The sequence below is a fragment of the Vanellus vanellus genome (assembly GCF_965231255.1).
Source record: "Vanellus vanellus genome assembly, contig: HAP1_SCAFFOLD_77, whole genome shotgun sequence".
Taxonomy (NCBI): domain Eukaryota; kingdom Metazoa; phylum Chordata; class Aves; order Charadriiformes; family Charadriidae; genus Vanellus; species Vanellus vanellus.
In genome coordinates, this window is record NW_028127638.1 from 564,480 (window position 1) to 591,756 (window position 27,277).

The following is a 27,277-nucleotide window of genomic DNA, read 5'->3' on the forward strand; positions in this document are numbered from 1 at the left end:
CTCAGAGATTAGAACAGACAGCTTGCATCATGTCGTTCTTAGACGAAATCGCGTATCATGCCTTTAAACAGCTTTGTTGGACCTTAATGCAGTCAACTTGGTCTAACCTGTCAAATGTGTTGCAAACTTCATTTATTCTTTGTCTTTTTATGGGAAGGTTTAAAGGTGCTGTTTTGGTGTGGTTCGCAATTCAGATGTATAACAGGATGAGTTGGGTAACGGCTCTACCTGTATATCTCGGGCATCAGGTGATGGATTCTGTTATTAATTATACTTTCGGTTCTACCTGGGGGATGTTTACTTCGCCCTTTGATAATTATGCTGATGTGACCCCATCAGAGCTGGGGCATGGAAGCCTTTTGGGCTCTGAGGATAAGGACTGGTACCTTGTTAAGATCGTGATTTTGTTGTTGGGGCTCCTGAATGTGGTGCAGGGGTGGTTTCATGTGAAACATCTGTGCAGGGGGAGCCGTAGGGGACCGTGCGCTGCCGCCACTCAGACCCGCGCAGCCGCTCGGCGATCTGCAGCGGCGCGAACCGCGGCCCCGCCCGGCCCGGCCGCAGCCGCCCCCCCCGGAGCAACGGCACCACCGGCAGCCGCCCCCCCCACCGCAACGGCACAGGCGCCTCCTCCGCCGCCGCCGCCTGCAACGGCACCGGCACCACCGGCAGCCGCCCCCCCCACCGCAACAACACCGGCCCCTCCGCCGCCCGTCCCGGCACAAGCCGTGCCCCCCCCCGCAGCGGCACAAGCCACGCCGCCGCCTGTCCCGGCACAACCTACTGCAGCCACTACAACCAGTACCAAAACTACTCAAACTCCATCAAAATCGGTACAAGCTGCCCCGGTAACCAGGAGGAAGAAGAGGAGGTCAACTCCTTCCCCTGCGCCTTACGACAAAGACCGCCTCAAGTCAGATAGCTTGGGGGAGAGTTCTGAAGAAGATCCAGGGGAGGGTCCTTCAAGACCAGATAAGGGAAAGAGACCTTTGAAAACAGACAAAGGCGAGAGTCCTTCTAGAGCAGATGCTGGAGAGGCCCCTTCTAGGGCAGCCTCACCACAGGAGGACTCAGATGTAGAGGGAGTTGTTAAATCCTTCTCTAGGAAAGATCTGAGAAATATCAGGAAGGACTTTAGTCGTCATGAAGGTGAAACACTTGTCTCCTGGTTGCTCCGATGCTGGGATAGTGGGGCAGATACCCTAGATTTAGATGGCAGAGAAGCTAGGCGATTGGGAAACCTGGCCAAGGATGGAGGTATTGATAAAGAGATTGGGAGAAAGACAAGCACTCTCAGTCTCTGGAGGCGACTGGTGTCAGCCATAAAGCGCAGGTATCCCTTTAAGGACGATATCGAATGCCGTCCAAGTAAATGGACCACCATGGAAAAAGGTATTAAGTACCTGAGAGAATTGGCTGTGCGAGAGGTGATTTATAGCGATGGGCAAGGGATTGTAGACCCTGATGAAATGCCATGCAAACGATCTATGCTAAAGAAGTTTGTACAAAGTGCACCATCAACATATTCCCACACATTGTCAACAATGGTCTGGGGAGGATCCGATACTGACACACCAACTGTAAATGAAGTGGTTAATAAGGTACGACAGTATGAAGACAGTCTCTCTCGTCCCTTTTCTGTGGCAGCCATAGAAAAGCTGACTGTGACCACCGAGAAAATGACTGAGAAACTGACTGAGAAAATAGAGCAAATGACCCAGAGATTAGTTGAGCAAACCGATAAACTGTTTGATAAACTAACCAAGGTGGAGGAAAAACTCCATTCTTTCCCTGTACAGACTCATGTTGCAGCTGCTAAGAGGAAACGCCCTCCTACTCAAGAGAAAAAACACCCTCCGACTCAAGACAAATCAAACCCGATGCGAGATATCCTGTGGTTTTGCCTCTGTGAATATGGAGAAGACATGAAGAAGTGGGATGGAGAACCTACCTCAGCCCTACAGGCACGGGTGCTTGAGCTGCAAAATGAAGCAGATAGGAGAAAGGATTCTTACAGGAAGAAGGCTGCTCCAACCTACGGTAGGCGATCCTACGGACCAGGTAGGAACCGATCTGATAATCGTAGGTACTACGGTCAACATTAGAGGTGCCCTGCCTCCAGCCAGGAGGAGGAGAGGGACAACCGAGTTTATTGGACTGTGTGGATTCGATGGCCTGGCACATTAGAGCCACAAAAGTATAAAGCCCTGGTGGACACTGGTGCACAGTGTACCCTATTGCCATCGAATCATAAAGGGGCAGAAACTGTCACCATTTCTGGAGTGACAGGCGGATCTCAAGAAATGACTGTATTAGAAGCTGAAGTGAGCCTAACTGGGAATAAATGGGAGAAACACCCCATTGTTACTGGTCCAGATGCTCCGTGCATCCTTGGCATAGACTATCTCAAGAGAGGGTATTTTAAAGACCCAAAAGGGTATCGGTGGGCTTTTGGTATAGCAGCTGTAGAGACTGAGGATGTTACACAGCTGTCTACCTTACCTGGTCTTTCAGATGACCCTTCTGTTGCGGGACTGCTGAGGGTTGAAGATCAGCAGGTGCCAATTGCTACTGCCACGGTGCTTCGACGACAGTATCGCACCAACCGAGACTCCCTGATTCCCATCCATAACCTGATTCGCCGGCTAGAGAGCCAAGGAGTGATCAGCAAAACTCGCTCACCCTTTAACAGCCCTATATGGCCAGTGCGAAAGTCTGACGGGACTGGAGATTAACAGTAGACTATCGTGGCCTGAATGAAGTTACACCACCACTGAGTGCTGCTGTGCCAGATATGCTACAACTTCAGTATGAACTGGAGTCAAAGGCAGCCCAATGGTATGCTACAATTGACATTGCTCATGCCTTTTTCTCTATTCCTTTAGCAGCAGAGTGCAGGCCACAGTTTGCTTTCACCTGGAGGGGTGTCCAGTACACCTGGAATCCACTGCCCCAGGGATGGAAACACAGCCCTACTGTTTGCCATGGACTGATCCAGACTGCACTGGAGAAGGGTGGAGCTCCAGAACACCTACAATACATCGATGACATCATTGTGTGGGGTAATTCAGCAGAAGAAGTTTTCCACAAAGGTAGGAAAATAATTAAGATTCTTCTGAAAGCAGGTTTTGCCATTAAAAGAGGTAAGGTCAAGGGACCTGCACAAGAAATCCAGGTTTTGGGAATTAAGTGGCAAGATGGCCGTCGCCAGATCCCAATGGATATAATTAACCGAATAACATCTATGTCCCCACCTACTAATAAAAAGGAAACACAAGCCTTTTTAGGTGTTGTGGGTTTCTGGAGAATGCATATTCCAGGTTATAGCCAGATTGTGAAACCTCTCTATGAAGTGACTCGAAAGAAAAATGAGTTTATGTGGGGCCCTGAGCAACGACAAGCCTTTGAGCAAATTAAACAAGAGATTGTGCATGCAGTAGCCCTTGGACCAGTCCGAACTGGACGGAACATTAAAAATGTGCTCTACACCGCAGCCGGAGACAATGGCCCTACCTGGAGCCTTTGGCAGAAAGCACCAGGGGAGACTCGAGGTCGACCCCTGGGATTCTGGAGTCGGGGATATAAAGGCTCCGAGGCCAACTATACTCCAACTGAGAAAGAAATCTTGGCAGCATACGAAGGAGTTAGAGCTGCTTCAGAAGTAATTGGTACTGAGGCACAGCTCCTCCTGGCGCCCCGATTACCAGTACTGGGCTGGATGTTCAAGGGTAAAGTTCCTTCTACTCATCATGCCACCGATACTACCTGGAGTAAGTGGGTTGCCTTAATCACGTAGCGAGCTCGAATAGGAAACCCAAATCGCCCAGGAATCGTAGAAGTGATCACAAATTGGCCCGAAGGCAAAGACTTTGGGATGCCACCAGAGGAGGTGGTGACACGTGCTGAGGAAGCTCCACCATATCATGAACTCTCAGATAATGAGAAACAGTATGCCTTGTTTACTGATGGGTCTTGTCGTATTGTAGGAAAACATGGAAGGTGGAAAGCTGCTGTATGGAGTCCTACACGACGAGTCGCGGAAGCTGCTGAAGGACAAGGTGAATCGAGTCAATTTGCAGAGGTAAAAGCCATCCAGCTGGCATTGGACGTTGCTGAACGAGAAAAGTGGCCAATACTCTATCTCTATACTGACTCATGGATGGTGGCAAATGCTCTGTGGGGGTGGCTAAAGCAGTGGAAGCAGAGCAACTGGCAGCGCAGAGGTAAACCCATCTGGGCTGCTGAGCTGTGGCAAGACATTGCCGACCGGCTAGCAAACCTAGTCGTAAAGGTACGTCACGTAGATGCCCATGTACCCATGGGTCGGGCCACTGAGGAACATCAAAACAATCAGCAAGCGGATCAGGCTGCTAAAATTTTCCAGACAGACTTGGACTGGGAACATAAAGGTGAACTATTCTTAGCTCGGTGGGCCCATGACACTTCAGGTCATCAAGGAAGGGATGCAACATATAAATGGGCACGTGACCGAGGCGTGGATTTAACCATGGACGCTATTGCACAGGTTATCCATGACTGTGAAACATGCGCCGAAATCAAGCAAGCTAAACAGTTAAAACCTTTGTGGCATGGGGGACGATGGCTGAAATATAAATATGGGGAAGCTTGGCAAGTTGATTACATCACACTCCCTCAAACTCGCCAGGGTAAGTGCTATGTGCTTACAATGGTGGAAGCAAGCACAGGATGGTTGGAAACCTATGCCGTACCTCATGCCACTGCCCGGAATACCATCCTGGGCCTTGAAAGGCAAGTCTTGTGGCGACATGGCACGCCAGAAAGAATTGAGTCAGACAATGGGACTCATTTTAAAAACAATCTTATAAGTAATTGGGCAAAAGAACATGGTATTGAGTGGATATATCATATCCCCTATCATGCACCAGCTTCTGGGAAGATTGAGCGATACAATGGACTGTTAAAAACCACCCTAAAAGCTATAGGAGGTGGAACCTTTAAAAATTGGGACAAGCATTTACAACAAGCTACCTGGTTAGTTAACACCAGGGGATCCATCAATTGAGCTGGTCCTGCTCAATCAGACCTTTTACATATTGTAGAAGGGGATAAAGTCCCTGTGGTGCATGAAAGGAATTTGTTAGGGAAAACTGTTTGGGTTTTTCCTGCTTCAGGCAAAAGCAAACCCATTCGTGGGACTGTTTTTGCCCAAGGACCTGGATGTACTTGGTGGGTGATGCTGAAGGATGGAGAAGTTCAATGTGTACCTCAAGGGAATTTAACCCTTGGTGAGAATACTCAATCCTGAGCAGTATGATGCTGATCACTACATAATACTAACAGTGTTCAATAAGTGTTTTTCAGAATAACACAGTGGTGATGAAACCTGAGCTAACTTCATCAAGTGGCATCCAGCAAGCTCTTCAAGATGAACATGCTACGCATGGGCACGAACAAGAATGAATTTTGTACCATCTTTCCTACCCTGAGATGAGATCCTGCAATCATGAACTAACTGGACTTAAAAATTTGTATATAAACATAAACCATAGATGAGTGACCTGCATATATCCATATCATATATAACTATGTGTGTGTAAATTTGATGTATAAAAGTAATAGTAATCTGAGCAAGATGCAAATGGTATGGAATAAGGGGTGGAATGTCCTGGTTTGAGGTAAAACAGAACCAATTTTGTTCAGTAACTTCGCTTCTTAGCTGGGCCTCTTCTAACAACTGAAATTAACTGCATATTGTGCAGAAAATGTTCACTCTCTCAGAGTGATAAGACCAATGTTTATAGCTGATGCCCAGGCATGGCATGCAGAGAGGCTCCTGCTTACACTTATTGCCATAACAGCCAAGGCCAACCAACTTTGTCATTTGCCACGTTGGAAGGTCGGAAGCGGAAAAGCATAGTGGAGTCCCACCTGCAGGGAGGAGCGGACAGGACAGGTGACCCCAAACTGACCAACAGGGTATTCCATCCCATCTGCCTCATGCTCAGTAGAAAAGCTGAGGGATCAAAGGGTCACGCGTTCTTCCTTCAATGGCCGACGTCTGAGGAGGACTCTGTTTGTCTGCCTGTGATCCCAATCCTGACTCCGGATCCGGAATCCAGTTCCCGTCCGTCACTGAGTCCAGCCTGGGACTGCCCCAGTACCAGCCGGTGACGTGATTGTCATCTCGGGAGCTTGACACGGTTTTGTATATATTTTTCATTATTTCTTTTTATTTTATTATTAATATTTCATTAAAGTAGTTTAGTTTCTTCTAAACTCGTAAGTCTCTTTTTCCTTCCTCTGCCTCTCTCTTTTTGTAGAGGGGTAGAGGGGAGCATCTGTCGGTCCCGTCTGGGGTCCCTCGGGTCCCCAGTGGTGGATTTGGCCTAAACCACGACATACCCAAAGAACACACAAGTTAAAAACCGCACATGAGGATAACTCATCACTTTCTTATTGAACCAACATTATATTGATTCTGAATAAATAGTCCATGTTTGTAATTTCTGCTTATAGCAACTACCTGAATTTCTGCAAAATCCGTTATTTAACACAAAGTCCTTCAAAACAGGTTTGTTCTTCAAAGAAACATTTATATTGCACCTGGTGAAAATCCGGGGGTGGGTGTAGGGCTCTCTGTCATTGCATCCATTTCAGCACTGGGGATTTAGGTGTTGATACCTGGGTGATGGCCTTTGGCTCCAGACCCCATCATGTCTCAGGGGATGGCCCAGTCGTACTGACTAGAGACCAAAAGCGGTGTGGTTTTGAGATGCTGCTCCTAGAGCCAGCTGTTAATGTCTGGAACTGGGTGAAACTGACCTTCAAATATTTTCAAATGTGACTTTGTTTTCCTCTAAAAAATTACACAGAAACCCGTTAAGAAATAACCGGCAACTTGGCACTTACAGATGTCAGCTGGGATGTTGTTCATACCCAGGGTACAAACCCAAGTGTCTATTTGTCACCATAATACTGTTATACCTGGACTACTGAATCACCTCCCCCGTTAATTAAAACCAAGAATTTTTAATCTGCTATGCCAGCAAGTTGAAGGCAAAGAAAGGAATTGTATTGGCATTTGAATAGGGTTGCGTATGATTTTTTTTAGCTGTCATTTTAGGGATCTTCCTAAGTGTCAGTGACATGAAAGATGAACTCGCAAACAGCAATTTAGGTTGCCAAGGTCCACAGAGTAAAAGTGTTGCTTTACTTGGGTATTTGCTAGATCAAATCTTTCTAGGAGTAAAAGTGGTGAGTAGGCAGGTGATGATGTAAGAGAAACGAAAAGTAGTGGGTGTGGTGGTGGGAGGAGGTTGGTAGGGCCACGAGTAGCAATATCTGTTGACAGAGCACAACATGTGAGATGGATGAGACCCCCCTCAGACAGATAACATCAGATTACAATGCTGTGTGTGCAGGTGTACTTCCAGTTCATCGTTTCGAATAAATTTTTCAGGCTTGAACACTGGATGCAGGCTATTGAAGTACAGTACTAGTGTACAAGGCAGCATAATATCTGAAAATCAGAGTATTTATGGAAAAAAAAAATTATAAGTTGGGATTTTTCCCTCAGTCCATTCTAAGAAGAGCTCTTGTCTACCAGGAGTCCTAGTAGACAGCCGGAACCTGGAACGGGGTAAGACTCCAGGGCAGGGAACCAAGACAGATGTCAGAAATCGGGGGAAGCCAAAGTGAGAGCAAGTCATCGAACCATAGAATAATATAATAGTTTAGGTTGGAAAGGACCTTAAAGATAATCCTGTTCCAAGTCCCCTGCCATGGGCAGGGACACCTCCCACTAGACCAGGTTGCTCAAAGCTCCATGCACCCTGGCCTTGAACACCTCCAGGGATGAGGCATCCACAACTTCTCTGGGCAACCTGGGCCAGTGCTCAGCAACCTCAGAGTGAAAAATTTCTTCCTCATGTCTAATCTAAATCTCCCCTCTTCCAGTTTGAAGCCATTACCCCTCATCCTATCACTACATGCCCTTGTAAAAAGTCCCTCTCCAGCCTGTGGAGTTATGTGGAGGCATCCAGAGCTGGACACAATAGTCCAGGTGGGGTCTCAGAAGAATGGAGTAGAGGGGCAGAATCCCCTCCCTCGCCCTGCTGGCCACGTTTCTTTTGATGCAGCCCAGGATATGGTTGGCCTTCTGGGCTGTGAGCACACGTTGCCGGCTCATGTTGAGCTTCTCGTCGGTCAGCAACCCCAAGTCCTTCTCCTCAGGGCTGCTCTCCATCCATTCTCTGCCCAGCCTGCATTTGTGCTTGGGATTGCCCCGACCCAGGTGCAGGACCCTGCACTTGGCCTTGTTGAACTGCATGAGGTTGGCGTGGGCCCACCTCTCCAGCCTGTCCAGGTCCCTCTGGATGGCATCCCTTCCTTCCAGCGTGTCAACCACTCCAGGCAGCTTGGTGTCAATGGCAAACTTGCTGAAGGTGCACTCAATCCCACTATCCTTGTCACCGATAAAGATTGGTTCCCTTTAATCCTGACTCTCAAACTCTCGGTTGGCTCCTCATCTATCCCTAGGTGGAGCTCCATGCACTCATTCCAGGTGGTCATTGGCATAGAGGGCAACACCCCCTGCTTGTTTCCCCTGCCTGTCCTTCCTAAAGGGCCCGTATCCCTCTATTCCAACACTCCAGTCATAGGCGCCATCCCACCACGTCTCTGTGATGCCAATGAGATCATAGACCTGGAGGTGTGCACACGTCTCTAACTCCTCTTGTTTACTCCCCACGCCATGTGCGTTTGCATAGAGGCACTTAAGCTGGGTCCCCGTTGAAGGTGACTTAGTGGCTGGAGTGGCTGCAGTTCCTTTGTGCTGTTCTCCAGGTGGCCTTCCTTTGAGGTGTTTACCTGTGTTTCCCCATTGGCTCCTATTGCCTCAGGAGCCCCTGGCTCCTCTTCATAAGACTACGAGTGTGCTGCAGTATACCCAGCACATCTTGGAGCAAGAGGCTGAGGGCCCTCGCTCGCGCCCCATCCCTCATACCTTGGAGTGTCGTCCCTTGGCTTGTCACAGCCATCCTAATAACACCCTGCGAGTGTCCCTGCACTGGCCCAGCCTTTCCTGCCCCAGAAAAGCTCCAGAAAGGCCCAGTTTGCGGCCAAAAAGGGGTTCCGCTGCGGCCCTGCCTGTACCAGCACTGCTCATTTCAGCGAGTCGGCATGGCGTGTCATAGATGGATGAAGAAGTGGACTAAACCAGAGTTGTTCCTGGGCCTTATCTCCAGAGCTGTGGACAGGTGTCACCAGAGAACTCCAGAGAGACCTCTAGTCAGAAGCAAACACCTTGAGTTCCTGAAATTCCCCCAGGAAAGGGTAGCCTGTCATATCTGGGCATGTTGAGCCTAACTAACCCCATGGCAAGGGGTCGTGTGCTCTTTCTGTGAGTGCCCATACTGCTTCCAGTGCAGTTTCCACTTCCCCCGTGTCGGCGCCAGGCAGCTGGTGCTGCCGTGCCCACCACATAGGCATGACGTTGGGTCTGGTGTGAGTCAGAGACTGTGCCTAAGAGGCACTGCGGACAAGGGCATCCTGTAGAAGAGCAACGTCCAACAATCAGAAAGAGAAAATGGACGCAGGCCTTTTCCTTTTTACTGCAATATGGATGAATTCAAAGTACTTGTGCTGCACAATAACATTGCAAATATGAAAAGTGCATTGATTCGTTTTAATACTTAGAAATCTTGTTAAACGAATTCAAGTTTGATTTGGCTTACACTACCCAGGGCTAATAATATCCTATTCTGGACACTGACAAAGGCTCTATCAAGGTAAAGTGTTGTATCTTACATTCTCTGGCATGAAATACAACAAATCTGATCTGCAGGAGTGTTATTGAAATGGGTTTGCTAGGATACACATGCTGCTCCTAGGCAAGCAAGAGATGCGGAAGAATAACAGCAAGTGGAATAACAGAAAATGCCCACGCTTCATCTTATTTCTTTGATATTTTTAATATAATGCACAGAATCCTGATTGTATATAGAGCTGCAAATTGGTCAGCTTGAACAACACAAATAGACTTACCATTTTTCATCATTTTTATTTTCAGTCCGTTGCATTTCCTGGCTCTCAGAAAATGCTATCCCTGTACTGGAATGGTTTTGCTGCAAATATTATGGGTAGATATAAATTCCTAAGGAAAAGAATATCTTTTCTGATTTTCTTCTAATTAAGTGCAAATTATTTTTGTGAACTGGATATTCTTTCTCAAAATCTACATTTTGTACTTAGTAAAGAGAATTGTGATTCAGAAAATTGATAGCAAAAGAACGTCTACAAGCCAAAAAAAGGTAATCTTAGCATTGTGTCGTGGTTTAGGCCAAATCCACCACTGGGGACCCGAGGGACCCCAGACGGGACCGACAGATGCTCCCCTCTACCCCTCTACAAAGAGAGAGGCAGAGGAGGAAAAAGAGACTTACGAGTTTAGAAGAAACTAAACTACTTTAATGAAATATTAATAATAAAATAAAAAGAAATAATGAAAAATATATACAAAACCGTATCAAGCTCCCGAGATGACAATCACGTCACCGGCTGGCACTGGGGCAGTCCCAGGCTGGACTCAGTGACGGACGGGAACTGGATTCCAGATGTGGATTCAGGATCGGGATCACAGGCAGACGAACAGAGTCCTCCTCAGACATCAGCCATTGAAGGAAGAACGCGTGACCCTTTGATCCCTCAGCTTTTCTACTGAGCATGAGGCAGATGGGATGGAATACCCTGTTGGTCAGTTTGGGGTCACCTGTCCTGTCCGCTCCTCCCTCCAGGTGGGACCCCACTATGCTTTTCCGCTTCCGACCCTCCGACGGGGCAAATAACAAAGTTGGTTGGCCTTGGGGGTTATAGCAATAAGTACAAGCAGGAGCCTCTCTGCATCCCATGCCTGGGCATCAGCTATAAACATTGGTCTGATCTCTCTGAGAGAGTGAACACTGTCTGCACAATATGCAGTTAATTTAGTAGTTAGAAGAGGCCCCGCTAAGAAGCGAAGTTACTGAACGAAATTGGTTCTGTTTTACCTCAAACCAGGACAGTCTCCATCCACAACCTTGGGGGATTCCTCATATACAGGGGTGAAGAGGTGGAGGGTCAGATGTACACATGCGGCACGGGCTGCGTTAACCCCCGCGCCTCCCACTGCAGGAATGACCGCAGGCAGACGCACTGTGAACCAAACATCAAACCTTTAATGAATTAAGAAAGAGAGAGAGATGTGGGAGAGGTCTGGGGCTGGAGTGGGTGGGTGCGGGTCGCATGCGGTGGGGATGCGTGCTCCACGCCTTCTCTATCAGCCCATGAAGAGAGGCTGGGGGAGCGTGGGGCACTTTGCCCCCCAGCATCCCCCAGGGTTCTGGGTCGCTTGGTGGCCATGGTGTTGCCATCTGCCCTCCACTTGTTGCTGCCCACGTGCTGCCTGCTGCTGCCCACTGCGGCACCGTCCCGCTCCGGCGTTCCCTCCCACAGGGGTTTGGAGTGTTTTTCCACCTGGCACACCACCATCTTCCTCTTCTTGGGTGGGATGTTGTCCCACGGGGAGGTCTCTTGCGTCCTGGGGGTGCCGTGTGGCGCGGGGCGCTTGGCCTGCTTGCCACCCGCCTCTCCCGATCTAGGCACAGCCTGGCAGGAGACAACGGCTGGTGGCAGCAGCGAGCGGGTCAAAACCTCCTGGGACTGCCTCCTCAGCAGCTCCTCCAACAGTTGGGCCATGCGGGGTGGCCGATGCTGGGGGACAGCCGGGGGTCTGGCCAGGGTTCTTGGCAGCGGGTGACAGAGGGTTCTCAGTAGGGAACTCTCTGGAGGAGCCTTCAGGGGATCCTTCCAGGGACTCTTCACAGGACTGTCCTTTAAAGTCTTCTCTGAACTCTCCGCAGAGCTCCCCTTGGAAGTCTCCAAGGGACTCAGTGGCAGCCAGGTGGGGAGGCCTGCCGCCACCCCACCCTGCTTGCCCTTGGGGTTCTGCAAGGGGGTGTCTGGCACTCCCCAGAAGGGCTCATTATCCCCGAACATTGCTTACACCAGGCGGTCCTTGGAGCAGCCACCCTCCACCCCAGGCTCCAAGAAGTCATGGATTTTGTTAAAGGAGGTGGAGCTGGCAAAGCTGTTGGGGTCATCAGGGAAGGTGTTTTTGCCAACTGCCAGCATCACCACCACCACTAGCTCCTTGTTGCAGCCACCCTCTGCCCTGTGCTCCAAGAGGTGGGGAAGCTTGTTGAGGGAGGTGGTCAATGTTCTTTTGCAACATCTCTGTGGTTTTATTCAGCTTCATGGTGACCAACCGTGGCCTCTACGGCCAAAGAGCACCAAAGTGATCTTCAGCGCCAGACAATGGCCTGGAGGTGGTCCCCTCGCCCACCGGCTGGACCTAACCAGGGGTGTCCATGGAGGGACAGCTTTGCTGGTTTTGCTGCCTCGGCTCGCTGGTGGCCGTTGGAGGGCCCCGTAGGCGGGCTCCTTGAGCAGGCTGACCTCAGAACTCGTTGCTGATAATACGGCTATTACAGACGTTATGAAGGCCGAGGCTTCGCGAGGATGGGAGGACTCGGCCTTCACCGCCTTCAGCACTGTGCATTCGGTGAGGATTTTCTCCACTATTCCTTCTCTTTCTCTTCCTCCTTCTCTTCCTCTTTCTCCTCCTTTCTCCTCCTCGTTCTTCTTCTCTTACTCTTTCTCCTCCTTCTCTTCCTCCTTCTCCTCCTCTTCCTCCTCTATAGGACTGAGGGTTGGCTGCCATCTCTTGGCTCTGCGTCCACATTGTCTTTTGGGCATTGCTTTGCCCTTGGGTTGGCTGGTCATGGGCTGGTTTGTGTCGGAGGAGACCCTTGGGACCACCAACCGCCGCCTGGAAGGACACAAAGGGAGAGGTCTACCTGAGGACGCAATGGGTTTGGGGCTGCTTTCTGCCCCTCCCCATGAGCCACGTGCCTCCTCACGTAGCCACCAGCAGGTTGGCTGAGGAAACCCCCTGTGCCGGGACCCTCATCTGACACACAGCTGTCCCATTGTCCCTAGACCACGCTGGGGCTCTCCTGAAGAGCTGGCGAAGATCCAGCCCTGTGAAATGGGGGTGTTCCTGGCAGCCACATCCCCCCCCTCCAGGTGCTGCCTTCACCACGCTTGGGTGGTGATGACCAAGGAGCGTTCAGGGCTGGGGAACAGGCTCTTGCTGGGTCAGAAAATCATGGAATGGTTTGGGTTGGAAGGGACATTTAGAGGTTCATCTAGTCCAACGCCCCCCGCTGTCATCGGCAGGGCCACCTTCCAGTAGACCAGGTTGGTTCCAGCCCCATCCAACCTGACCTTGAACACCTCCAGTCAGGCTGATGGAAAGGTTTGGGTGGGAAGGGACCTTTGAAGGTCCATCTAGTCCAACACCCCTGCCATGAGCAGGGAGGTCTTCAACCAGATCAGGTTGCTCAAAGCCCCATCCAACCTGGCCTGGAATGTCTCCAGGGATGGAGCGTCTCCCACCTCTCCGGGTAAAATGGCCCCGTGCGGCCGCCCACCCTGAGCCTTCAGCCTCACCTGGCCAGAGACCTTGTCCTCTTCTTCTTCTGCAGCTCCAAGATTTCCCCGAACTGTGGTGTTTTGCTTTGAGTCGGGCTCGGAGCAGCAGGAAAGGGAAAACCGGGAAACCCCACTGGAACCAGAAAGAAGACACCTCCTCAGAAGAGCGTCGCTGTGACGCTGCCAGACCACCCAGGGACATGCAGGGGGTGCTCAGGCCCCTTCCCAAAATGTCTGAGGGTTGGACATTCTGCTCCTCTAGCAGCCCCATCGTGTCCTCCCCAACACCAGCACCATTTCCAATGTGGTTTTCCGACTTCATCATCATCATGATGGTCAGGAAGGAGGAGCCGGGTGGTGCCGGGGAGGGGACAGGTGTCATTTCTGAGGGGAAGAGGGGGAGGAGAAGGCCTTGGCCCACCATCCTCCCACTGTACCCTTGGGCACATCCCACCCCGGGGCTCTCTTTTGGTGACACCAACAAATCGTTAGGACAAAAGGCCCTCAGGAGTTGGCCTGAAGCTTTAGGACAAGTCGGAGACTTTTGGCGCTCAGCGTCGGCCATTTCCCCACAAGATGGCAGAAGTTGGTTACCCGTCCCATGGAGAAGAGCTGGGAGCTGCTTTACCTTTCCCACCTTGCTGGAGAGGTGGCAAACTGTCTTTTCTCATCTGCACATCCTCACCAGGGACTTGTCTCGAGGTCTTGAGGAGAGCCCTGGGTGGGTGTTTGGGCACACACTCCATCACAAACCTGGAAAGAAGGAGAAGACACCCATATGACCCATGGCACCACCAGCACTTGCCACTTGCTGCGGCCACTTGCCCGCAGGCAGAGTTTGGCATTGCCATGAAGGCCATTGACTTCCCAAGTCTACCACATCCCATCCCCAAGGACGGGCCTGGGAAATGGAGTCGCCCAGCAAAGAAGTCCAGGCCACCACGGGAAGAAATGTCACCCAAATTCCTCTGTCTTTCCCCTCAGAGCTGCCTTATGGGAGTGACTGCGGCCTGGGGACATCATCAAGAGTCGCCGCCTGGTGTCCCCAGGACACCCGCAGCGGCACAAGGAAGAGATGCTACCTTGGGCGTTGGCATCAAAGAGCGGCTACAGCCGCCAACGTACTCACTTGGGAAAGAGGATGACATGGCCGGAGAAGCTCAGTGAGGCCACGGGTACCACTGGGGACACAATCATGTCCAGCAGATGGGGGACCTGCAATGGAGGAACACAAAGATTCAGGACATCCTCAAGGTGGTTGAAGCACTGCACACTGGAGGATGCCAAAGACAGCAGGACATCCTCAATGTGGTTGAGGGTCTCAGTGTTAGAGGAGGCCAAAGATGGCAGGACATCCCTCAACGTGGTTAAAGCACCCCACATTGGAAGAGGCCAAAAACGGTGGGACATCCCCGACATGGCTGAGGCACTCAAGTGTCGGAGGAGCTTGAGGCAGCAAGTGTTGGCAGGACCGTAACTCTCACCTGGACCGAGTGGCTGAACGTGTCCTGAGGGACCCCACACAAGCAGTGCCAGAACACTGCCGTGGGACCGCACGCACCACAGAGAAACCAAAATGCTTACCTTGAAGACAACCTTCTCCAAGTTCTCCTTCCCAGACAGCCTCTCCAGGAAGCTGCGGTAGAATATCACGCGCACTTTCGTGCCTTCGATGAGGAGCACCCCCACCTCCCTCAGGATGAGGGCCACATTCTCCCCCTTCCCCAGGCAGTGCGAGAGGAGGGTCGTGGTGCCTTGGATGCAGTCCACCACTTTCTGCCGGGACACGGCAGCTGCCACGGCCACCTTGGAGTACTTGAGGGGCTCCATCTCCTTGTTGCCTGGAAGAACCACAGGAGAAGGATGGAGACGCTCACCCGGTGGCCCGTGTCCTACAGCTTGTGTGTCACAATCATTGCATTGCCCCAAAAAAACTCAAAACCACTCAATTATTGGACTTTGGAGTTGCTTCAGACAAGATGACCATGCAGTCAGCCATCTTACTGGGCAGGTAGTCCTTGTTGTCCATCAGGTTGTGGACAACAGCAAGGTTCCTGGCCAGGTGGAACACCGGCTTCTGGATAGTCACGGTTTCATCTCCGACCTGGACGTGTTCGAGGACAGTACCGAAGGAGCCAAGGGTGGGAATTCGGACGCCCTGCAAGTGGACGAGAAGGGTGGGAGGGTGAGGACTGGCTAGAGGGAAGATCTGGAGGTGACCTCCCCCATCCAGGGATGGTGCTTCAGGCTGGATCCTGCCCTCTCCCACCGTTTGGAGGCACGAGCTGGGCGGTGGGGAGAACTTTGAGGAGGAGATGTTGAGTCCTTCCCCTCCTCAGGAGAAAAAAACAGCACTGGAGTTTGGGCAGAACCAGGATGAGGCCATCCCAGGGGGGTCTCCAGCGACCTGGATCAGCCCTACCAGAAGTGACACCAACATTGCACAGGCCCCGTTTGGCCGTCAGTGGGGACTTTTGGGGTGAGATTCCTGTTTTCTGAGGAGTTGAAGGGTGAGAGCAGGCCACGCCCCAGGGGGATCCCACCACCCCTCATGGTGCATGAGGAGGACGCGGGTGTTGCACCACCTTGTGGAGCAGGAGTTGGTCTTGAATGTAGCCAGCCACTGCATCCCAGACGGCCGTTCGCTCTGAAAAAACAAAGAAGAACCAGGTCAGGCCCCATCTCCACCAGCTCTCAGGTCCACCCCAAACATCTCCCCCTTGAGCCGCGACGCGGTGGCAGACGCCAAGTGTCAGGGCTGGCTCCGAAATGGTGACAAGCCCTTGAGTCTTGGCTGCCGGAGAGGTGGCTGCGGTTGGCCGTACCTTCAGCGGTGACGCTGGACATAGCGAAGGTGTGCTCCATCCCATCCCAGAAGTCCATCTTGGTCCGCCTCACGCTGGTGGGTCGGTTCTTGGTGGCGACAGCCATGTTGGAGGTCATCTTATGGACGTTCCTCCAAAGTGTGGGACCCACCACCCGGTGGGCCCTTTTATACCCCCTGAGTGGGTGTGCCACGCACCTCTTGTGACATCAGGGTGACATGTTCATCGCTGATTGACTGACCGTGGTGACACGGCAACCGCCAACCTCTGGTGGGGTGGCCATTAGCAGGGAGAGCTTCAAGCAGCTCAGGATGCTCCAAGCCCCGTCCAACCTGACCTCGGACCTTCCAGTCATGGACACACAGATTGGTTTGGCTTGGAGGAGACATTTGAAGGTCCATCTCGTCCAACCTCCCCTGTCTTTGGCAGGGGCATATTCCAGTAGAGCAGGTTACTCAACGCCCCATCCAACCGGACCTTGGATACATCCACTCAGACCCACAGAATGGTTTGCATTGGTTGAGTTGGATTTTTGGGTGGTTTGGGTTCCAACAGACCAGGTTGGTCCCAGCCCTGTCCAATCTGACCTTGAACCCCTCCAATCAGACTCATAGAAGGTTTGGGTTGGTTGAGTTGGATTTTTGGGCTGGAAGGTTTGGGAACCAGTAGAGAAGGTTGGTCCCAGTCTCATCCAGCCTTACGTTGGACACTTCCAGTCATAGACCCACAGAACGGTTTGTGTTGAAGGGGACCTTTGAAGGTCCATCCAGTCCAACCTCCCCATCATCGGCTGGGACACCTTCCAGTAGACCAGGTTGGTCCCAGCCCCATCCAACCTGACCTTGAACACCTCCAACCGGACCCAAAGAACAGTTTGGATTGGATTTCTGGGTGGTTTGGGATCCAGTAGACGGGGTTGGTTGCAGCCCCATCCAACCTGACCTCAGACACTTCCAGTCATGGACCCAAAGACTGGTTTGGGTGGGAGGGGACCTTGGAAGGTCCATCCTGTCAAACCCCCCAATCACTGCAGTGGCCGAGAATAAAAGTAGTGCCACGAGTGGGGCGGGTGCTCCTGCGTTATTGTATCTCATCCTATTGTATTATTTTATCTCTTTCGTTTATTTTGTTTTTTCCTCTTGAGCTGTTGAGCAGAGATGGTTCTCGTGCTCTCTTCCCATCTCGGGGGGGTCGTTGGGCTGCGGCGTGGGGCTGCAGAGCCCGGGAGGAGAGGACAACCCCGAAGAAAAGGTCCCCTTGCCGCCCTCCACCAGCAGCGGTGGGATGGGTGCAGGGACCCTCCTGCCATCGGCTTATCCCGTCCCCTGCGGGAGCCTTTTTCTGCAGCAAACCGACCCAAACCGACAACGGCACGTTGGTGCTTCTTGCTAAATGGGGAGGGGGGAGAAAAACAAATCTATCAGTTTGCTCTGTAAGGATGGAAGCAGCGCATCCCCAAACTGGGCCAAAATCAGGCGGCTTTTACAGGATGGGGTTTTGCAAAGCTGCTGGTGCCAGTGCCCCATGGTGACGGTCAGAGGGGGAAGAAACTGGTTGAGCCCTTAAAAAGAGGAAAAGAAAAAGGCTCGGAGGAAGGGAAAGGTGCAGTGCCGGGGTTTCCTTGCTGCTGTTCCTCCGGGATGCCCGTGCGCGTCCCCTCCACGCTGCCCTCCGGGCAGGACCGTGCTCGCTGCTCCGGCTATGCCTCCCTGGAGGGGAAAGGTCCCGGCGCAGGAGAGTCCCCATCTCTCCCCCCTTCCCAAAAGAAACTTGAATTACCGGAGAGGTACATTATTACGCCGGTGACCCACAGTGGCTGTGGGGCTGGGGGGCTGTGGTACCAGCCCTATTGCTGCCCTACCCTTAAAATGGAATTATACACTTCTAATATAGGACAATTTGGTTTTCTTTTTTCCATTTTGTTTTCCTCCCTGTAAAAGGAGGGAGCGGGGCTGAGCTTCACTCCCTCCTGGCAGGGACCGGGAGAAATGAGAAAATCAGGATCTAATTTCTCATTTTTCAAAAAGTCTCCATCTGACTTTCAGAAGCTTGAGACACTGGCGTTTTTATAATTTCAGTATGTTATACAGCAGAAGGCCAACACTTTTGTTAGATTCATGAAAAAGTTAAGAGCCCCTGGGAGATAGCCTCCCAGCCTGCAGTTCCTAGACACATCCAGGCTTACTACAACTGTAATTGAGAGCTGGAAATCTTTTTGCTGGTTTATCCACTGCACTTTGGCTTGTGCTCAGTAGCACTCCAGTGTCATATGCAAATCTATAGCCTGGGATGAGCCAGTGACTTGGAATCCACCATGACGCAAGCTACAGCAAAGACACACAGATATGCACAGTGAACATTGTACCTCTGAGTGGCTGCCAAACCTAGTATGCTAAGGGAATTAAGGCAGAATCTTACTATTGACAACTAAGCATTGCTTCAATCTTGCAAATGATGCTTTTTTTTCTCTTTTTTAACCTTCTTGCTTTAACTGACATATCTTGATATCTGTAGAAACCCGATTTCTTTCCCAGAAAGAAAGAAAATAGGACTCTGGACAATTAGAACATCTTCCTACTAATAGTAGAGGATGAACAGGACAACCTGCTTACACTATATCCTTCAAGCCACTTCCCACTGCTTAGGTTCATCTTGTATACTAATTGAGACCAGGCTCGCTCTTAATTTATTTTTTAAAAAGCCATCTCCTTATACAAAACATGTATTAAGCAAGAGTCTGCAATTTACCTTGGGCTGGTCACATCATGGGTATTATGGAACAACCTCTGTATCTTGTTGCTAGAAACAACTCCCACTTTCACCAGGTAGGAATAGGCTTCCACGTGAAAAGCCCAGAAGCGCTTCCCTTTGGCAATCCCAGTGTCGCCAATGATGTAATCCAGGGTTGTGTAGCATCCGGCCTGCATGCGCTCAGACCCCAGCAGTAGAGGAAATCCAGCCCTACTTTCCACAGAGGTTCTTCCTGGGTTCAGCAGGAGATGTTCACTGTTGTACCCGCATTTGTCATCAAAAAGAAAACTGAGAACTGAAAAACAGCATCCCAAAAAATTTTCTCTTAGTTAAGTATTTCTGTGCTTATAAACTATATTTTAAGTCATGCTGGCACTAGAATTCCTCGCTTTTAAAGGCTACCAGGAACATTACGCAAGCTAACGCAGTCTCAGTATGCTACCTACTTAACCTGTTTGTTAACAGTGCTTTTAAACATTTATACAACCGGTAACAGTGTAGTAGAAGTCTGGGAGCTACTGGAAACCACCTACAGCTCTTAACACCACCAGCAGCTCGTGGACATAAGAAAACCCAATACCTGGGGCTGGAGGCGTACGCAAGATAACTTCTCGGCTCCAAGGGCTAGAGATGGATCCTTTATATCCTCGAACTCTGAAGGCATAGCTGCTGTCGTCATCGAGATCAGATATTACTTTGCTCTTGCTGCAAACTTCGATCTCCTGCCACGTTGTACTCTCCTCTTCTCTATGAAGCTTATGATACTCAAGAACATAGATATCAGCTGAGTCTGTCTTCCCAGGGCATTCCCAACTGATCAGAGCTTTGTTGTACATTTTGCTCTGCTCTTCATTGATTTCTGGTATTTCTAGACCTGGAATGACAGAGATTCAGGAGAAAAAAACCTCAAATGTAGATACATGTTGTTTTAGAATTAAACACAGAAGCCCTTTGTTGAGTGGCTACAGCACTGGGGGGACAGTGGGGGGGGGAAATCTGACTCAGTCAAAGAGTGCAGATGAGGATGGGTCTGTTCATGCACTTAAATCCTTTCTGGTTTTACTTTGAAAGTTGTATTATTTATTTTTGCTGGCAACTAAAAAACCATATAAAAACCTATTCTTTTCTGTCATGCAATCACGACAAAAAGCTGCTAGGAAGACCTAGTATTACTTAACTACAATATTTTGGAAGCCAATGTAAACTGGTTCTGAATACCATGGCATCTTAGCTGCTTTATCAAAGCTGAAGCTAGCATTGCTGCCAGGTGACGCCTTGAGAATCACAGAGGCAGAAGGGACAATGCAATTCACAAGACTGAGTTCTGCAACTGCAGCCCTGCACAAGTTTTGCCTCTTTCCAGAGAAGCCCTTAAAGCTGTAACTCAAGAAAGACGTGATGCTCTCATAATTTACCATTGGAATGGAAGGACAAGTCACCAAGGATCTCTTCTTGCTTGGCTATGTCCATCACAAAGTCCTCGAAAGTAGTTTCAGCTGCTGGCTTGAAGCTCTTCAGAGATTCAGTAGCTTTTTGGATTCTGAAAGCACAGAAGCAGAGGGATGGCAGAAGAAGGAAAAAGGAATTCACATGGGTGCATTCCTTAAAGCAAAACCGCTAGGTTTTGCTTTAAAAAAAGTTCTCTTTTCAGGTACTTACTCATGTGTCCCAGAAACTTGTCTCTCTAGACAGAATTAAAATGCAAAATTTAAAGGCCTTTTGTACATCAGTGTAAAGATAACTAACAGGGAATCTTCTGGTTGGCAGAGCATTTTAACAATTTGGGGCATTACATTCAAAGAACAAAATAGGTGTGAAGCGCTAATGGAGCACAACTATTCAGATCAAAGAGTTTAAAGCCAGAAGAGACCTGTTAGATTAACTTGCAAATACCCGATGCAATCTCTGAGCAAAGGACTGTATCAGTGAGCTGAATGGGTTACCCTTCCACTGCAGTCCTACTGAAGAAGGCTAGGCGTTGGCGCAGGACAGAGCCCCTCCTCTGGGCTGTTTTTTAACGCACACTGTAATATAGGAATTTCTACTGAATGGTACCGGGACCGCCTCTGAGGCTCTGCAACACAAAGTACTTGCATTCAGTACTTTCCTAGCAGGTGTCCAAAGAATAGGACTGACCAGACATCCCTGGAACAGTACCTGTACCTCGAACGGAAGATAATTAATAAGATACCTGACATGAAGTTGTTTTGCTGTTTGAACAAAACAAGATGGATCGGTTTCTTTAAGCAGTTCTTGAGCAAGTCCTACAAGGCCATTATTTCCCAGGAGCCCTTGAGATTCTTCTGCTTGTGTTTGCAATTTTTCCAGCCTTAAATTCTTAGAAGCTTCAATTGCCCTAAGAGCTGCGGATTTCTTCTCTTCCAGGACATGAGATAATTTCTCAAAACTCTGAGATGCTTCTTCTTTCGCTCTTTCACTGTTGCACTAGGAGGGAACAAAAGACATTTTAGACGGATCCCACAGCACAGAGTACCCCTCTACCGGAAAAAGAAGAGTATAAAACCAGGGACTTTCGGGAAACGGGTGCGAGCCGTCGGCAGAGTGAGACTCCCGGGCCGCCCAGCGCTGTTTTGCTTGCTGCCGCTTGCTAATAAATACTTCAGTCTTAATTGGCTCCGTCTCCTTGCATCAATTTGTGGGACTAACCCATAAAAAACCTGAAATTAATTACAGCTTGTTGGGAGTGTCGAGATGCTCGGTGGGGGCTCGGGGGTGGGTGGTGGGGGGAGAAGCGGTGCCCTGACCCCCACCTCTTGCTTTTCCCCTCTCCTCCCCAAGACTGCACAGCGCAAGATGAGGGAAATGCTCCAGCAGGTGAAGCAGCAGGAGCAGAAACACGCTCCGGGAGCCCCGGCCCCGCAGCACAGCAAGGGAGGCTCCTGCCGTGCCGCCCAGCACCGCCCGATGAATGTAACCCAGCCACCGGACATCCCCCCCTCCCAAACCCTCCTCCCCCACCCCCAGCGGGTCAGGGGAGCAAACCAAAGACCCCCCCAAACACACGGCCCCCCATTCCCCGCGGCGCTGCGAGGATGCACAGCCGAGGGGTACGGGGAGGGCTCTCTCCATCCCACAGCCTCCCCCTTCCTCCTCCCTCGCCTCCCGACGCTCTCCCTTTAGTTGGACTAACGTGGGCAGGTTTGGGTACCTCAGCACCTCACGCTTGTGTCTCCCTTTTAGAGATTCTGTGTGCCTTGGAAACCTGAGAGTTGGAGATCTTTTTTTAATTAATTTTCTAATAAAAAAAGAACCGAGTTGGAAAAGCGATGGGGATAGGCAGCACTCTGGTCATTCTCTCCGGGGCGTTGTGGAGGAAGGCTGCCAGTCTTCCTCCCAGTGTACTTTTCCCCGTTGGCTCCAGACTGCTGCTGGGGCTGAGCTCTGAGCCGCCAGAGCGGTTCTCAGCAGACGGTCACTCGGCGCAGACAATGAGGCCCTGAATAGCCCTTCCTGTGCTCTTGATGGCTCCGGACGGCTCTGCTCCTCTGCTGCTTCTAAGGTGGGGCTGCCCCAGTGCCCTCACTCAGGAGCCTTTTGTCTGTGCGGGTCTCACTTGTGACAGGGGGTGGGGGTGTTGCCAAACTAACTGCTGTGCTGCGATGTGTGAGTGGGTGTTCCCGCCCGTGTCAGTGCCAGAGCTCTTCCGTAGGCTCTTCTGCCAGCGGAGAGCCAGGGGCCGCTCCTTCGGGAGAGAGCTTGTTTAAAAAGAGAAAAAAAAAAAAAGGGGGGGGGGGGGAAGTGGGAAAAGAAAAAAGAGGAAAAAGATAAAAAAAGGGGAAAAAAGTAAAAAAAGAGAAAAAGTAAAACGGGGGGGACGGGAAACAGAAAAAAGGGGGAAAAAGCAAAAAACAAAAAGGGAAAAAGAAAAAAGGGGAAAAAGAGAAAAAAGGGGGAAGAAGTGAAAAAAGAGAAAAATAAAAATGGGGGGGAAAGGGGAAACAGAGAAAAATGGGGGAAAAGGCAAAAAAAAATCGGAAAAAAAAGGGGAAAAAGAGAAAAAAGGGGGAAGCGAAAAACAAAAGGGAGAAAGAAGAAAAAGGGCAAAAGAAAAAAAAAACCCCACATATTAAAAAAGAAAGGTAGAAAGGAAAAAAACAAACAAACAAACCAAGGAAGGAAAGTGGGAACATCCCCCGGGCAGGAGGAGGGACAGGAGCCGGGGGAGGGGGGAGGTGGGGGGAGGTGGGGGGAGGTGGCGGTGCCAGCGCCGGCCCCGGGGGCTGCGACACCACGTTTTTGTCCTCTACTGCAAAGTGTTCTGTGAAAAACAACCAACCAAATCCCACCCAAAGACAACATCAAAAAACAAAGAGAAATCTCTCCAGCTCACACGAGCCTGAGCTGCTCTCCGCTGCTCTCGTTCCAGTGTCTCGGGGGGGTCACGGCCGAGCTGAGATTGGGGGTGGTGGTGGTGGGAGTTTGCCCCATGGCTGTGATGGGGGGAGAAGGGGTGGGTGAGGAGTGGAGGATGTGGTGTGGGTTTTTTTTTTGGGGTGGTGGTGGTTTTTTGCCAGGTGTCGCTTTACCCAGTGGCTCGGGGAGGCGTTGGCATCAGGAAGCCTGTGCTAAAGCGGGGTGGGGGCCTCGCCGCAGTTGGTTAGCAAAGCCAAAGTCGTTATTAATGGTTATTAATGGTGCACTAATTACGCCCTTGTAACTGGGAAGCTCAGATGCCCCCTAAGCACCCCCCCGGTGCTTCTCTAGCCAGGCGAGCGCTGGGCGTCCCCCCCGCAGGAGAGGAGAGCACCTCCGGGGTGGGTGGAAGGGCATCACCCAACGGGGAGAGGACCAAGATGGGGCTTGGGTGTCCCTTGGGGTGGCCGGGTGGTGGGGTAGGGCTGCTGGGGGCTGCCACGATGAGGGACACCCCCACACCTTTCTCCATGGCTCCCAGAGCTCTGCTCCCTCCCTCCCTCCCTCCCACCCAGTGCCACCGGAGAGGGGGTGTCCCCCCTCCCGGGGCGGGCAGGGGCTGTGCCACCCCATCTAACACCTCAACGCACCAAAGCACCTCACTGGGGGAGGGACTCTGTGCCTGGTAGCCCCGTGCTCCCCAGCACTGTAAGGATGGGGCTGAGCCCCCACCACGGCCACCCTGTGCAAACCAAAGACCCCCCCAAACACACAGCCCCCCATTCCCCACAGCGCTGCGAGGGTGCACAGCCAAGGGGTACGGGGAGGGCTCTCTCCATCCCACAGCCTCCCCCTTCCTCCTCCCTCGCCTCCCGACGCTCTCCCTTTAGTCGGACTAACACAGGCAGAGAGAGAGAGAAAGAGAGGTTTTATTATTCTTTTTTTTTATTATTTTTTTTTTTATTTCCTAAAAGCCACCGGTTTTTCATCCCAGGCATGGCCAGAGGAGCTCACCCAGCGTTGAGGGGGGGAGGTTGGGCTGCGGCACACAGCGCAGCAGCTCATCAGTTTTTAGAATTAATGTAACGATAACAAAACTAACGGCGATTTTTAAGTTTTGTAAGGATTTTATTTATTTATTTATTTATTTCATTTCAGAGGGGGTGGGGGCGGGAGGGGGATGTTTGTTTTTTAGCACAAGCCGGCTTTTCTAGAGGTTAAAGAAAGGCCGTGCTCGGCCGTAAACGCTTTGGGGAAAGATCCCGGTTGCAAGGAGAGAAGGTGGGAAAAGAGGGGCAGGGGGGGAAAACAGATTTCTAAGAGGTTGTCAGCCCAGGGCTGGGGGAAAAAAAAAAACAAAACACTAGCAAAATTATTATTTTTTTTTTAATTTCAAAAATAAAACACACACAACCCCCAACCCCAAATGACACACACACATCCACACACAAAAACTACCTCAGGTTTTCATACCTCAGCACATCGCGCTTCTGTTTCCCTTTTAGAGATTTTCTATGCCTTGTAAAACTGATAGCTGGAGCATTATTTTTGTTTATTTTCTTAATAAAAAAAAAACGAGTTGGAAAACAAACTCTCTACTGAGTGCGAGGCGGGAGAAGGAAAGCAATCCCACGGGTGCCACAGCTCTTCCATAGTCTCCTTCTGCTGGCTGAGAGCCAGGGGCTGTTCCTTCGGAGAAAGCTTGAGAGATATTTGAAAAGAGAAAAAGAAAAAAAAAAAAAAACAAAAGAAAACAATGGGGAAAAAAAAAAAAAGGGGAAAGAAGAACAAACAGAAAAAGAGATAAAAGGGGGGGAAGAAAAAAAGGGGAAAAAGAAAAAAGGGAAGAGGAAAAAGGGGGGGGAAGAGAAAAAAAAGGAAAAGGAAACAAAACCCCCAAATATAAAAAAAGAAAGGTACAAAGGAAAAAAAAAAAACTAACCAAGCAAGGAAAGTGGTGAAAGCCACCGGGCAGGAGGAGGGACGAGAGCCAGGGGGTGAGGTGGCGGTGCCAGCGCCAGCCCTGGGGGCTGCGACACCACACTGCAAAGTGTTCTGTGAAAAAAACCAACCAAATCCCACCCAACGACAACATCAAAAAACAAAGAGAAATCTCTCCAGCTCACACGAGCCTGAGCTGCTCTCCGTTGCTTTCGTTCCAGTGTCTCGGGGGGGTCACGGCCGAGCTGAGATTGGGGTGGTGGGAGTTTGCCCCATGGCTGTGATGGGGGGAGAAGGGGTGGGTGGGGAGTGGGGAATGTGGTGTGGGGTTTTTTTTGGGGTGGTGGTGGGTTTTTTGCCAGGTGTCGCTTTACCCAGTGGCTCGGGGAGTGTGACGAAACGGGAAAAGGGGCTTCACTGAGAGGTTCAAATTAACAATTTGTTTGGACTTCGCTCACGGGTCCAATACGTCACTATTGCAAGTTCTGTGTGTGCGATGGCGATTACACTATTGCAATTTAAAAGAAATTAGCGGGATCCACTATTGCGAGCTACAAATGCCCCCGACAAGTAGCAACACAAACCACAAGGGCGCTAGATATTAATACCTTAGAAGAGTGCACCAGTCACAAACTCAATCGCATGCCCTATACCGTACGGATGTTTCTTAGTCACTTACCCTCTCTCTCTCAGGTGAGGTCGCTCCATCCCGGGGAAGTTACCCTGTACAGCGTCCTGGATGGGGGGGGGGGCGGATCTCCGAGGGGCCAGCTGTATCCTTGGAGGATTCCCCATTTGTCTCCCCAGACCCTGCGGTTTATATTTCCTGACTCGGTGAGGGTGCAGGATTATGCCTGAGTGGATTACGCTGTCTGGGATATTTCCCTCTGGTGGTGCCATAGCGAAGTCTCTGTTGCCAATTTGTGATGTCCGGCGCTCAACGTCACGGGAAGAGTGGTGGGATGGGACTCGGGACATTTTGTTTGTTAAGGGCCATTTGGTTTTGGTTGTTCTGTGCCATCTTGAGATAAGCCCGGGCTGAGCTGTTTTGCAGCTGCCCCCAAGTTCTCTCTGCACAGCCAAGGCACGGCGGAGATGGAGCTGAGTGGGATGGCAGCTCCCTGCCTCTCACCTCTGGTGCTCTGAAACCGGCTTGGCTGGCTGCTCCCACACAGTGTGTTACTGGCTTGCCCAGCAGGTAAAGAACCCAGATTTGGGACGCCACTGGGGTGTCCGTAAGGGGTCCTGGGCGACACTCTTGCAGGCCAGAGGGAGTCTGGGGCAGCCCTTCAAGGATCTGGGGGGTCCCCTCTGGTGCCTCTGGGGAGGGTTTTGTGGCTGGGGAGGGCCGAGATGGTTTCAAGAGGTGCTTCCTCCCTTTCTCCAGCCCACCCAGCTCCCCCGACACCCCCACCCCCCCAGGTTGGTGGGTGCCAGCAGTGCCAGCCTGTCCCACTGGGTCGGGCACTGAGGGGGGCACAGCCCCAGCCGCGGGATGGGAGGATGAACCACAGCACCAGGGATAGAGACCAACATTTTATTTCTTTAACATTTCCCATGGGGGGCACCCCAGGGTTGCGCGGCTGCACCGCAGCTGGTGCCAGGAGGGACTCCAATGTCCCTCCCACAGCTCACCTGGCTCCGCTCGTGATGCTTTTGATGGGGCTCAGCGCGGTCTCTTCTGTGCTACGGACCAAGCGGCTCCAGGTAGGCGACTGCTGCACCGCACTGTGCCACAGCGTGGGGTGGGGTGGGGGGCTGCGGCGCGGGGCTGGGAGCTGCTCCCGTCTCACCCAGCTCCCGGGGTCCTGCAGAGGGACTGGAAGAAGCCAAAGCAAGGGACGACGGACACGAGAGCCCGCCCAGAGGAGCAG

The 27,277-nt window shown here is 51.1% G+C and overlaps 1 protein-coding gene across 1 annotated transcript in view; it reads left to right on the forward strand.

Annotated features, from left to right (window-relative positions):
- Nucleotides 1-5,438: 5,438 nt before the first annotated feature.
- Nucleotides 5,439-27,277, forward strand: part of LOC309685136 (E3 ubiquitin-protein ligase TRIM36-like) — a gene marked incomplete at both ends in the record, with an annotated part of 45,629 nt that continues 23,790 nt past the window's right edge. The window contains one exon of the mRNA XM_082500946.1: nucleotides 5,439-5,447. Within this exon, the coding sequence (XP_082357072.1) occupies nucleotides 5,439-5,447 (9 nt within the window). The remainder of the gene's footprint in view (nucleotides 5,448-27,277) is intronic.